Raw genomic sequence first — 14768 nt, 5'->3', positions numbered from 1 at the left:
ATTTCATGCCTGCTGTTGGATCGGAGGAGCAGCTTCAAGCGGAGCAGATCTACTTTGTCCTCCCGATCTCCAAGCGCTGGACCCGCCTCACGGCTTCGGACATGGCGGCTCTCGCCGTCAAAGCCAGCGTCGCGATCCAGAACGCGGCTGGGAAGGAATCCCGCCGCCGCAATAAGGGGCGGATCTCGCCGGTGGTGGTGCTGAGTCAGACGAGCGGTTCGAACAGTGTCGCCGGGGAATCGACGGTTAAAAATGGGGAATCGGCGGAGAAAACAGCGCTGGCAAAGGTTTCCGGTGGTTTCTCGAGATCTGGAACAGTACTGAAATTACCGAGATGTACGTCTCGGCGAGCCAAGCTTGCGGTTAGTCCGTTTAGGCTGAGGCTTTCAACCATTAACGAAGGCTCAGTTCTATAGATTATTTCATTTCATTTTATTTTATTTACGCCTCAGGTTTTGGAGAGAGAAAACAGAAAAGGGTAATAATCATACAATTTTTGTTAGGTTTACTGTTGCAGAGATGGAATTGTCAAATGAAATTTTTTTCATTTTTTGCATATCGTCGGATATACATTTTTTAATTATGCGTGCTAATACCATAATCAAATACTGAAGTTAAAATATATATTGTAATGATTGGTATTACAAAATACGCATGATAACATTTCTTTAAATGTATTTCCGTTTGATCAATACACTTTATGATATAAATTCTTCATAGGAAAAATATTATATAAGAAAAAATAAATGTTATTACGATGAATTTAGAAAATTGAAAATATGGAAAATAAATAAAATTATTGAATATGTGGCTTAAATGCGGACTGCTCGCTTGAAAAATGACCGCGTGGTTGTTTTCCAAATTGGTACAAAAATTAAAATGGAAGTTTTATAGCTTATAATATAATTAAAAAAAAATGTTATAATAAATTATTTAATTATATTATAAGCTATAAAACTTCCATTTTAATTTTTGTACCAATTTGGAAAACAACCACGCGGTCATTTGGTTATAGAAGGTAAGCTCGTACTTTTTTCAAGTGAGCAGTCAATTTATTATAACATTTGTATAATCATTAAACAAAAATATAATAATAATAATAATTTATTTTTTTACCGTGACTTGTATTTTAGATTTTGTTCTCTTACAAATAAATTTGATATAGTTGCTCCTAATTATCTATTCATATAGGCCATTTGCTTCTTTACTTCGATTTATATGATCCCAACGAATTTTTTTTACCGTAATTTCCTTTCGGTAGTTATTAAAAGAACAAAATAAAAATAATGGGAATTTCTAATTTTCTATATTACAACTACACAATCGTAGTTCGTAACCTAAGACGTATTTAATTTAAAAAAAAAAATATTTATTTTACAAAATAACGAAATGGACCGAGAAGTCCTCCTGCGTGACCGCCAAGCATCCGACAGAGACTGGCCATGTCTGGCGGCTACAACTGATTTATAAGTTTTGTAATAAACAATTGGTCCAAAAAATTGTTTTTTTTTTCTTTCAAAAATGATATTTTTGTGAACCTTGGAACGTGGTAGATTGAAAAGGTTGAAATATAAACGTGTGTTGGGCTTGGAGAGATTAGTGGGCTTATTAACAGATCTGTTAGGCCCAACTTTTATATTAACTCCTCTAATGTAAGATTCGGCCTTTTTCTTTATCCATTTTCTTTTCTTTTCTTTTTTTTAATTACAATTTCATATTATAAATATGAATTTTTAATTCCAAACTAGAAACACACCTTACAACATGGTTTTCGCTAACGTGCAACGAACTGTAGTCTTTGTTCCATAAGAGAAAGTCATTATCAATTATAACATGTATACAATTAATTATATTTAAAAATAGTGATTATATATATATAATTGAGATGGTGCAATTGCAAGGCCTTTGATTATAATTTATTTCCGTTGGCGTCTTCCTTTCTATATCCATAAATTAGGTTTTCAATTTAAAATTGTTTATTGAAGGGTATATTGCCCACTAGCACAGGAAACTGGTCATGATTTATGGCACCAACGAAAGTATTTAATTATTTATAATTAACTAAAGTTAAAGCTAATCACCCATTAATCATATGCTATATTCATTGCGCTAGGCCCTTTAGCTCATTTCCAATGATTTTATGGTCAAGGATCTCAAACATGGGGTGTGAAGTGAAGCTAAAGTTTTTCTAAAAGGGATGCAAATTTTAAATATTTAAGGGTATGTTCTCGATACATATATGTATACTATCATTATTTGACTAGACCACCTACAAATGTCTCTCATTAAAATAAGGGAAAATAACAATGGCTCTTTTATATATATGTATGTATATATACAGTCTTTTGGTAATAACATTTTATTAAATGCCTATTTAAATATCATCCCGAGTGACCACTTCATTTCCTTTAAATGAATCCTTACTTATATAAACCATGTAATTGTATTAAAAGATCTGATAAATAAAATAAAATAAAAATAATCCAAAATAAATAAAAAAATGGATTTTATTCTTAAACATCAATAATTTTATGAATAAGATTCGAATAAAAATCGAGTAAAACCAAAGACAAAAGTAATTATATTTTTCTGAATAGAAAAATCCAAACGGTAGATATAAAGATTGGAAGTGAATTCAATAAATAGTGATCATAAAGTCCCAAAAGATTAAATTTTGAATTGAATAATGTTTTCTTTTGTTTCTGTTAAGATTAGTGGAAATTGGACCGTGTATAAAAAGATAAATGGGTCCATGAGGCGTGCCCTAAAACCTTGATTCTCTTGTTCGGCATCTTCTCATCGCATTATATTTAATTTTAGTTTTAAAAAAAACTAAAATGGAAGAAATCACTTATTCAAGATTAGAAAGAAAAAAAATCTCTATCATTTGTATTAATTATTTTATAAAACATCGTCTGATATGTTATTGCTCTTTAATCAAATAATTCGGAATAATTTTTTTTTTGAATGTTGTGCAAATCCAAGCAAACATGACTCACAAAGCAAATGTTTAAATATTACATAAATCAGGAAGAATTTATAATTGCGTGAAATTATTTTAACTGAAATATTTACATGGGGAAAAAATGGAATAGTAACAGAGAGTCTAAGAAAAAGGATGTTAGGACATTGCAGAACAAAGCATGCACACATTGCTTTTCGTGCTTGGGCTTTTCCCATAAGATCAAAACAAAAACAAAAGTGGTGTCATGTTTTGTAATTTTATATTCATATATTTTAAGAAAATAAAAATTGAAAATGGAAATGAAATAGCGTCGTTGTTAAGCAGTCAATTTCGCTGTCTTAGGGTCATCAATAACCCATGATTAATAAGTAGAATATATTATTTTTATTTGTTTTCTCAAATTTGTGTTAGTATATTCTCAATATAAGTAAAGTATGATATTTTGCTTGATAACAATCAAATTATTAATGAAAAACCCATTAATGATCACATTCGAAATCAAAAAAAAAAAATGTATAGAAGAATTAAAAAGAAACATTATAATCAATCATTCAAAGATAATAGAGATATGATAACTAATTAATGATGTGCTTTCTCTTCGTTGTTCTTCTTCTTCACTCGCGGTGATTAACAATAACCTAAAATTACAAATACATATACGCATGATTGGATATGTAATCATTGAAATCATGCATGCTTGTTTCTTATATCCTCACGCTTCATCTCATCATTTTCATGCTACTTTTCTTGGTATAATAATTTATTGAGGAACATTCATATATATATATATATATATATATATATATATATTGGTATCACTGCGTTAAGGGGGAAAAAGAATTTTCACATTTGCCAACAATATTAACATTATTTTAGTACAAAAGCTACGCTATACTTTGTAAATTGGAGAGTTGTTTTGTTCGTCTTCAATAGTTTTTATTTCGATTTGGATTTAGGGTAGAATATTTATAGTTTTGTAAAAAAAATATATATCTATTTAATATTTTATTTGATTTTGATTGAATTTTAATGAATATTAAATCCTATTTTATTTAAAATTTTCGTTATTTTATATTTAATTTGTATCTTATTAGGATATTAATTCACTTAAATAATGTTTTATATTTAGAATTAACAATTTTCTTATAAACTTCATGTTTTTCTTCAAAATTACATCTATTTAACATGGCTTCCACGTTGAAGTTTCGATTTCTGAGCTTTTGCCTATACATACTCACAATATTTTCTTTTGGAAATGAATTAGTGATTAATAATTCGTTTTAACAAAATTACTGGTTGGTCCATATCCGAGATAAAAAAAAAACCTCATTTAGGAATATAATAGAGTCAGTGATTACATAGATTCCATAAAAATGATTATGGAGAAATTAATTGGGCAAATTAAAATTGAAAAATGATGATGATGATAATAATAATTATAATAATAATTTTTTTTAAAAAAAATAGAGAAATAAAGGGAGGTGGGAAGGGCGAAGGACGCACGCGCACCATTCACTTGCTTCCAAAGGCATCGATTGGATCTTACATTAAGAAAAATGGGCCTTGCCTTTTTCCCCAAAAGCATCTCGTGGGCCCCATTTCCCCCTACCCAATTATTGCACCCTCCCTCCCAAATTTATTTATTTTTTTTTTGCATTTTTAGTGATATATATTTTTTTAAAATTTTTTATTTTATTTATATTATAATATTGTGAACGTTGATTTAATTTATAATTATACTTTTGTATTTGGCCAAATTAAATTCATTATTTGGTTGGCAAAAATTACATAAAAATATATTTTTATACCCTTTATTTGGTCAAATGGCCATCCAAATTAATGTCATTGTTTATACTTAGTGTAAGTACGAATAATCTGACATACATACCTTATTAATAAATAGAATATAAAACATATATATCCCCACCATCCCAATTCACTCCCCCACCCTCAGGCCTCCACCTATACATATATCCTCTCACTCCCTCCATTCTTCTCCACCAACTCTCTCTCTCTCTCTCTCTCTCTCTCTCTCTCTCTCTCCTCTACAACAGCTCAGTACATATAATTTTTTTTTTTGGTAAAAAAAAATAAAAAGATCATGAGAACGATGATAGATTTAGGAAGCCAAAGAGGTCATTTACAGATCATGAGCACTCCTACTTCCGTCGACTGTGGCCGTGACGTCCGTCTCCGGCGAACTTTCCGGTCACTCATCGAATGCATGGTTCCGTACTGTTGCACTTACCAGCCTTCACCCTCCGACCACCAGAACGACGCCGTATCCGTCTCCTCCGCCACGTCATCATCCTCCTCCTCCGACCACTCCTTCTCCTCCTCCTCTTCCGCTTCCCATCAGAACAGCCTCGTCGTCACTGGAACTTTCTTCGGCCACCGCCGCGGCCGCGTCAGCTTCTGTCTCCACGACGACCTTCGAGGCGGATCCCCGCCGCTCCTCCACCTCGATCTCGCCGTGCCCACCTCGACGTTCGCTCGGGAGATGGACCAGGGCTCGGTCCGAATCACCCTCGAGTGCGATCGCCGCAGCAACCATGGCTCGTCCATGCTTTTCCAGGTGCTGATCCCGTCCGTGATACATAGAAAAGACTGTTAAGTTCGTGATAATATTCCTATATATATAAACCCGTCGAAATTTTCCAGGTGCCGGTGTGGACGATGTACTGTAACGGCCGGAAAGTTGGGTATGCAGTCCGGCGGCAGGTGACGGCGAACGACGCGGCGTTTCTCCGGAAGATGCAGTCGGTATCGGTCGGAGCAGGCGTGCTGCCGCTCGGCGACGACGAGGCGTTGTACATGAGAGCGAGGTTCGAGCGAGTCAGCGGGTCAACTGACTCGGAATCGTTCCATATGATGAATCCCGGTGGTGGTTATGGACAGGAGCTTAGTATATTTTTTCTGAGATCGTGAAAGCTTTTTGTAAAATAGGTAGAAGGGTAATGTTAGATTTTAATTTATGTATATCACAGATTAATTATGGTGGGTTACCAAAACGCTTATGTATCTCTCTCATGTCAAATTGTGTGTGTTTGTTAAATGAGAAATTCAGACCGCTATTGATATTCAATATATAAATATACGCACATACATATATATATGTATACGTAAACTATATTGTTTTATTTTTTTTAAATATATATACTCCCTCCCTTTAGTTTTAAATGTCATTTTAGCTTTAAACACATATATTAAGAAAAAAATATTGTCTAAAATGTCCTCTTTAACTAGTTTAATTTTTCAACACTATAAATTGTTACTCTTTGATGAACTATGATGGAATATAGGTAAATTTGGGGAAAAATATATATATATATATATATATCAAAAAATGCATAGGAAATAAAAAAACGTCATTCATTTTAGAACAAAAAAAAAACTATCCTAAAACGTCATATAAAATAAAATTAAATGGATGCAGTATATAACACTAGACAATTGATGTACGAATATATTTATATTAATTCACAGCATTGAAAAAAAAAGGTAGGTTAATTAGGTTGGTAGGTCGTAATATAGGAACCCGTGCGTGGTGAATGTATATAAATCCGATCATTAATGGCTTTTCGATTACAACGTAATTGATCTTCAGATTTTGAAAAACCTCATGCTAAGTTGTCAACGTCTTATTTTTATTTTATTTTTCTTAAAAGTGATATACATAAAACCCTAAAACTGTACACGCGTGAGGGCATGCGTGTGCGTATATATATATATATATACATACATACATACATATAAAATATTCAAATGATGGGCAAATATATTGCATTCAATGCTAGCTCCTCGGAACCATTTGGACAAGACACGTTAACCTTCGTATCCTAAAACCACATATTATTTGAGTACATTAATAATAGCTTGATTTTTTCAAACACGAGATATTCTTTGAAAATGATTGAGAGTTATATTTATTAATTATTTTGGTTTTATTTATGTATCATAAATTATATAAAAAAAATTTGTGTTGTCTATTTAATTAGATTGTCTAAATTCGATTTTCTGGTGAAAAAAACATGAAATCAATGCCTTGAGATATTAGTTCTAAGCATTATTATCCAATATTATATATCTTCTATGCAGTGTATATATCATAACACGACCCAAACTATACGGAAATGTATTGGTGCGTAGATTATTATCCAAGTTATGGGGCTTTTATTATACGTCCCATAGTTGACTCCTGTTTTGCCATTTTGCATTTGTTCGTGTTTTGCTATTGCAATCGGCAATACACACATATACATATATATATATAGAAAGCGGGAAAAGGGGAAGGCCACGCCTCGGTCGGCCCACCGGCGCGTAGACCGCACGTGGAGTCGGGGCCTGAGGCGAAAGCAATGTGCGACCAAACAGCAAACCACCGGAGAATATGGCCTTAATTAGCTTCGGTCTTCTTCTCCTCCCCATTTATAGGGGTGATGCTCTTTCACCCACCCCTTTCATCCTCATCCGATTCCATCCCCATAATTGCATCTCATTAACTACAAATGCTCTTATATACGTGGCAGGTTTAGATTGATTTAATATTTCATTTTGGGCTGGCTTAATTCGTTTTTATATGAATGATTTGGTGTGAATTGTATAAATACCAGTGCATATATATTACTTTTATACAAATTTTTGTACCAAACCAAATCTATACATATAATTTGGTTGTATACATTCTAATATATCTTATAATCACATTAATGTGATTGATTGAACTTTCTTTATATATATGCACCAGTTGACTATTACCGAATTTGAGATCCTAATTAAAGAGGATATAAACCTCCGAGTCTAAATTGTGGTTGCTTTCATATATATATGACACATAATATGTAATTAATTGCATTTAATCGTGTGGATGTATATAGGCATGTTTTGTTTTTGTTTTTGTTTGTTGTAGTAAGGTGAATGATCATTTTCGACCTAACCATTTTTTTTAAAAAAGAGAGAGATTGAAATATGGTGCAGAAAAAATATATACTAAAGTTAAAGGAGCATCCTAAAAAAGAGAATTAGATGAATTAATTATATTTTTTTCAATATAAGATAAATGAAAAAAAAAGGTGGTATATAGATATTCGTAATGAGTGGGTGGGTAGATGACCGCATACATATAAGGCCAAAATATAGACAGTCGTGTACACATCAATATCACGATTCGTCATAGTATTAAGATTATTCATGAATCGTGAAGATTAATAACATTTTAATAATCGATAGGTATATTATAATATCAATATATGTATGATGATAAACATTGATGAACACACTAACTATAAAGCCCACGTCCCGAAAAATGACAAAACCATGCAGAAATCGTGACATCCAGCAAGGTAAGTGAGACTAGGATTGATATGTTTTCTTGTCCCCTGTCTGAAAGATATGGACCGATGTCTGATTTTTCTTGTTCTCCATTATAGATTTGAGGTGAATCTTTTCTTTTTATTTTTATAAAAAAAATTAAATTATTAATAATTATATTGTTTAGGGGGAAAGGAGAGAATATTAAAAAGAGGGAGAAGAGGACGTAGAGAAATGGACATGCACACGAGGGTACGTTTCAGCAGCACGCAACACAATTGACATATCGGCTCCACCACCACCACCAACGTATGGTTTCACGTGCACCGTCAACCCCACGGTTGTCACATTAATTATTAATTATCATATATATTTATTTATATATATATATATTAAAATTTAAACATTTATATATATATATATGCGCTTGTAATCCAGTTGATTATAACCCACTAAATGGTGATTCATTGGGTAAGAGTGGACAAAATAGTTAAACTTGAATTTTTTTTGTATCAACGGGAACTCAACCACAGTCCTTCAGGCGCGGTGATAAACCCTCTGGCTCCACGCCATAGCTTGCAAACTACATGGAGCAGGTAAACCACCCAAAGGGTGATAAGCTCGCAGATAAGAGGAATCGAACCCATGACTTCTTAGAGAATCATGGGCTACTCAACCAACTCACATGGCCCATTTGGACTAAACTTAACTATTTTGGTTGTAACTCAATTGATTATAACCTACTAAATGGTGTTTCATTGGTTAGAAGTGGACAAAATCAATCCAAGATGTTGGGTTCGATTCTATTAATGGAGAGAAAGGGCACAATCAGTTGCATTATTAATCAAAGACCGGTGCTACAAATATTAAATTGGTTGAAAGTCCAGTGAATATATTGATTATAAAAAAAACTCAGTTAATTATATGTTAATCATTTGCAATATGGTTCTTTCATCATTTAAGTGAAGCTGTCATTGGAGAATGAGTCATTCAGATGATTATATATGTATATATATATATATGTAATTATATGCTATGGTTCTTTCTATCATGGATGAACCTAATTTTGTTGTATTGGTGTATAACGTGCTCCAAATCCAACAAAGATTAACCATAATTATTCTAACTAATTCGAATTACTAAAAAAATAAGTATTAATTTTATGTATGCGCCTCAATAAAACCAAATTAATACTTTCTAATATTTTTCATTGTATTATTACTACGCCGGTAATAAATTTTCTACATCCACGCATGCTTTTAAACTAATACATATGGAGTTTTAAAGTAATAAAAAAAATGATATATATATATATATATGATATACTTTGGTTTATACGTGTATATATATATATATATATGTACATGTGTTTTGGAATTGACATAAAAATAATGCATCATGGGATATGATCATCCCATGAGCGCTTATTAGGATTAGGATAATCTTCGACGACGTGAAAAGGCGATACTGTGGTCCAAACACGACTGCCCATTTGCTTTTCTTTTGTCACATATGTCTGGTCTCTCTGCTTGTTTTTTTTCTTAAGTTAACCATTTTAAATCATCATTATCTTTTATTCACCAAACAAACAAAATTTTAATTTCAATTTTTAAAATTATTATGGCTGTATTCGTATCCAGAAACGTCGTTAAAACGCTTAAGAAAATATATTTTACATTTTTTTTTTCAGTGAAAAAAGTTGTAAACCCTAAATCACAACTTACCCAATTTTCTAATTCGACACCTCAAGTCATTTCAGGGTTTTCCACGTGGATCGCCCGCCTGATGTCATTTGTTGGCCGATTGCATCATTGTAAAATTTTCATTTTGTAGGTGAAATATATATATATTTTTATATTCAATATCTCATTTTCTAAAAGCATAAAAAAGGAATATATATATTTTGTGTTATAAATAAACATAATAATTTAGAATTTTCACATGGAATCTAATACTCGTATTATATATGACAAGTCATGACGCTTGGGTGTGAGGAAAAAGGACAAAACCAAATACGGTTGTGTAATGAAGTCAATTCACTGGGCTCTTCATATTCAAATGGCCCAAGTTGTGCCACTAACAAGGCCCAATAGTTATGCTCCTCCAGTACGTACGTACACAAATATATCTTTTTTTTTTGATAAATCAAATATATCTTTATATTCATTCACTCGCATATATATTAGATCGATATCTTTATATTCAATGAGAGATCGAACTTAAAGATAAAGGAATTATTAGAAATATATATATATATATATATATATATAGAATATGCATTTCAACTTGAAAATGCGTGGATACGATTATCGAATGAAAAAAATAATAAATATAATAAGTCTATCTTTTAAAAGACGCAGTGGAATTTTTTCACCAAATATATACAAGTAGGATATGAGGTTACATTGGAAAAAGAGAATATTTGTGGCAAATTTAAAGAATTTAGAATTATTGAAATATTTTCAATAACTTGTTGCGGAAAATGTTTTATAATTTATAGATATTCGTTCACAAAATTAATGGAATTTCGTGTATGTCAAAGATGATATTTTAGTAATAAAATATCCAAAAGAAATTCGATGGAATAATCACGACAGCGACAGTGATGAGCGATAGAAACTTAGCATGAGACGTGTCATTTTTATTTGGTTGGCTTCGAGATATTTTTATGAAAATAATAAATATAATACCATCGGTCCGAAGTGCTTGGTTTATTTTATTTTATTATAGAGGAAGAAAAAAAATCAGTGGTAATGATGAAAATCTTAGGCCCGATGTAATTTAATTCGATAATGAAAGTGGGTCCACCCTGGACCCCTCTTCGGCCTCTTTTATTATATGTAAATTTAATTAATTACATTATTTCACACGTGTGAAGTATGCAATACAATTAATGAATCCAGCTGACCATGTTCTGTTATATGCACAAATCTTACCTGATTTCTCATTATAAAAAACATATATATATTTTCGTGTGTATATATACACACACACACACACACTGTTAATATATATTTACTTATATATTTACAATCTTTAATAAAAACAATTTTTTGTTTTTTTATATCTTTTTAAAAAATTCAGGAAGATTCTTTGTTTATTAAATATCATATATTAGATAAGTGAAATTAATAATCTCTTTGTTTATTAAATAACATATTTTAAAAAAACAATTTATCTTTATAGACCCTAGGAAAACTGTGGTATTAGATCCTATATATTACCTTTACCCAAGACATTTTAAAAAAAAAATTGTTATTCTCTTTTTTTTTTTAATCTCTTTGATGGTCTAAATAATAATACTAGTCTTTTTTTTTTTATAATTAATAATACTCTTCTTGCCATGAATGGTGGCATTTATTGGTCCGACCGATCGGACCACAATGAGATGGTACCAATTGAAATTGATATTGTTTTTCGGGTGATTTGTATGGCTTTGCCCCCATCTATATATTTTTTTTTGATAATCCCCCATCGATATTTATTCCTTTTACTTGTTATTATCGATTAAAAAACGGATATACAACATTCCGAAAAGCACCTAACTAAACGAATGAAAAAAAAATATCATATTTTATATGACTAGAAAAAGATCCGCGCGATGCGCGGATTATTCTTTTTTATATTAAATATATTTTTATAAAATTTATTGATATAAATATTATTTAAAAATGATATGAGATATGAGAATGTAGAATCATAGCTATTCATCTTTACCATAAAATATCTAAATATTATTATTTTTCCTATTAGAAATTTAGAAGTTCATATACATTCGTAACAAAATATATATTATAATTGAATTTTTTTTTTAATTTCATATTGTTTTGGAGAAATTAGTTTTACTATTTTATAAAATATTTGTTTGTAATATAATTTTTATACAATAAAATATTTTCTATATTTTGTAATTTATATTTATAAATTAAAGCAATGAATAAAGATATTCAATAAAAGTAATTTTGTATAATTAATAATTTATAATTAAAGTGTACTTAAAAATATCCATGAAATTGAGTATAAAAAAAAGGCATATTGGAGACGTTATGACTATGAAGTTGTTGAGTTTAAATAATTGAGTTTTTTCTCATAATTATATTTTTACGAATTAATGTAGAGTTATGTGGAAAGTAGATACAAATTTGGTCTCTATCTTTTTTTTTCCATCTATTTACAAATTTGGAAAGTATATTTTTTTACCAATTGGGTATTTAACTTATACGTTTTTATCACCTCGCACAGGTTATTCTTTTTTTTTTTGTTTATATAAAATGTTTAATTTTTTGTTATGTAAGATTATTGATATAAATATAGCGAAAATTATATTATTAAATCATTATATATATTAAGAAATTGATATATATATATATATACATTATATAACAAAAACTATCTCCAATTGTTTTCGTTTTGTTTATATATCATATTTAATAGTATTTTGGTCCGGATAATTCAATTTACATTTTTCAATTGAAATCATTTTAGAATCTACTTAATACTTCAAACTCTTCTCTTATAAGAATTAAATTTTTAGGTCTCAATACCTTTTTAACCTTACAAAATTTCATCCGAATTTGAGATCTTTTAAATGCATAGATGAGCTTGTGAAAACTCATTATATCATCAAATAGATGAAGATATAATAATCTATTAATATAATCTATTATTATATCTATTTTTAACTAATAAATAAATTTAAATATAAATGTAATCAAATAAAAATCCCAATAATAAAAAGTTATCAAAATGATTTTTTATATAATAAAAATGATTTTTTAAAATATAAAGATCTATTGACATTTTTAAAAATTATTTTTGATATATAAAAATTATTGAGTCTGGTAAAACACCTACATTTTTATAGCTAATTTAATAAAATATCTAATAAAAATTAAGAAAATATGATTAAATTTAATTATTGTAAATTATTATATTATCTATATAAAGAATATAAAAAATAAAATTGTGACAAAATATGATATATTTAGGTAAATCATCATTATATTTTATATATTTATGTAACATATATTTCACTATTCTACTTAGTGGTTATGATTAAAAATAAATAAAATAATAAAAAATAATAAGTTAATAAAATAAAAAATTAAATACCTATAAAAAAATAAAATTTAATAAATAAATCTTTACACATATAACATACATTCATAATTTATTTTATTTGAATTTATTTATACAAAGAATATTAAAAAGTAAAATTGTGAAGGAATATGATATATTTATATAAATCATCATTATATTGTATATATTTATGTAACATATATTTCATTGCTATACTTAATGGTTATGATTAAAAACAAATAAAATAATAAAATAATACTCAAATACTGTAAATAATAAAATTAATAAATAAAACTATATATATAAGATAACATACATATATAATTTATTTTATTGTAATTTCATTAAATTGTACATATATAATAATAAATCATCTTGAATAAAATATTAGCAATATACTATGATATGCTTTGATTGGTAACCACAATCATGCATCATATATTCAACCAAATAATAAAAGTACTATAATTTATTATTAAAATTATGTCAGATAAACGCGTACACATATTTGTGTATACAATTGTGGCACACACACATACATAAGTCGAACAAATTAATAGACATGTTTGGTTTTCTGGACTATATTCTACCACTAAAAAACTATAAATTCTGATGATAATAAAAAAAGAGTAGAAAGTGTGGGATGAACACCGACAACATAAATGATGTTTAAATATGAAGATGATGGTCGTAACATATTTTATAATGAATCCATCGTCAACATCATGATAATTTGATAAGGTATTGATCAGAGCTTAGAAAAAGGCAATCCCAAGGGGTTAGAGTTGACGATGTTGGGGCAAGTTGAAGGAAGCGTAACGTTTTCGTTCAAGAAGATTATCGTAACATTCATCGGTAAGAGCTTCGACGATCATCCATTACTTCCTCGCCCAAACCTATTGTGTCCTCTCTTCCACTGTATCCTGAACTAATCATTCATCAATCATCATTCAATGGATTATAACCTTAATGATGAACCTCCAGATGAGAACTAATTGTTTCTGGCCAATACGATGAACTCTCATTATCGCTTGCTCTTCCACTTCCGGATTCCACCATGGATCTTACAGTTTCAATCACCGTCCTCCTCCTCGCCGTCGTCGTCTTCGTTCTCATCATAGAGAAATTTTTTTATAATGTATGATCTTATCTCATGACGTTTGAAGCTACGTTTAGATTTAGTCTGATTTTTCTTGGTTTCAGAGTCATCCATAAAACATGATGGAGACACAACAATAATAAAATAAAATTCTCAAATGTAAATGTCGGTTTCAAATTTCAGAATTTAAAAGGTTTTAACTAATGAGATTTTTTTTGTTTAACTTACTATTTTCTCTCTACTTTGGTTGATTTCCTTCAAGACTTCTCCCTTGCTTTTTGTGCAAGATTCTCGTCGAATCCTCTTCTCCTCAGC

The 14768-nt window shown here is 29.8% G+C and overlaps 2 protein-coding genes across 2 annotated transcripts in view; both read left to right on the top strand.

The window, feature by feature from the left end:
- Positions 1-569, top strand: part of LOC104813724 — a 1317-nt gene extending 748 nt beyond the window's left edge. Inside the window, exon 2 of the mRNA XM_010541447.2 lies at positions 9-569. Within this exon, the coding sequence (XP_010539749.1) occupies positions 9-416 (408 nt within the window). The 3' untranslated portion in view covers positions 417-569. The remainder of the gene's footprint in view (positions 1-8) is intronic.
- A 4408-nt stretch (positions 570-4977) lies between these two features.
- LOC104813723 (protein MIZU-KUSSEI 1) lies at positions 4978-6050 on the top strand. Its single transcript, XM_010541446.2, has 2 exons — positions 4978-5540; positions 5627-6050. Exons 1-2 carry the CDS (start codon positions 5067-5069, stop codon positions 5891-5893), a joined length of 741 nt encoding a protein of 246 aa, XP_010539748.1. The 5' UTR covers positions 4978-5066; the 3' UTR covers positions 5894-6050.
- Positions 6051-14768: the final 8718 nt, after the last annotated feature.

This window comes from Tarenaya hassleriana, unplaced genomic scaffold (assembly GCF_000463585.1).
Source record: "Tarenaya hassleriana unplaced genomic scaffold, ASM46358v1 Cleome20, whole genome shotgun sequence".
In the NCBI taxonomy this organism is placed as follows: domain Eukaryota; kingdom Viridiplantae; phylum Streptophyta; class Magnoliopsida; order Brassicales; family Cleomaceae; genus Tarenaya; species Tarenaya hassleriana.
This window is presented reverse-complemented; position numbering and strand designations above follow the sequence as displayed.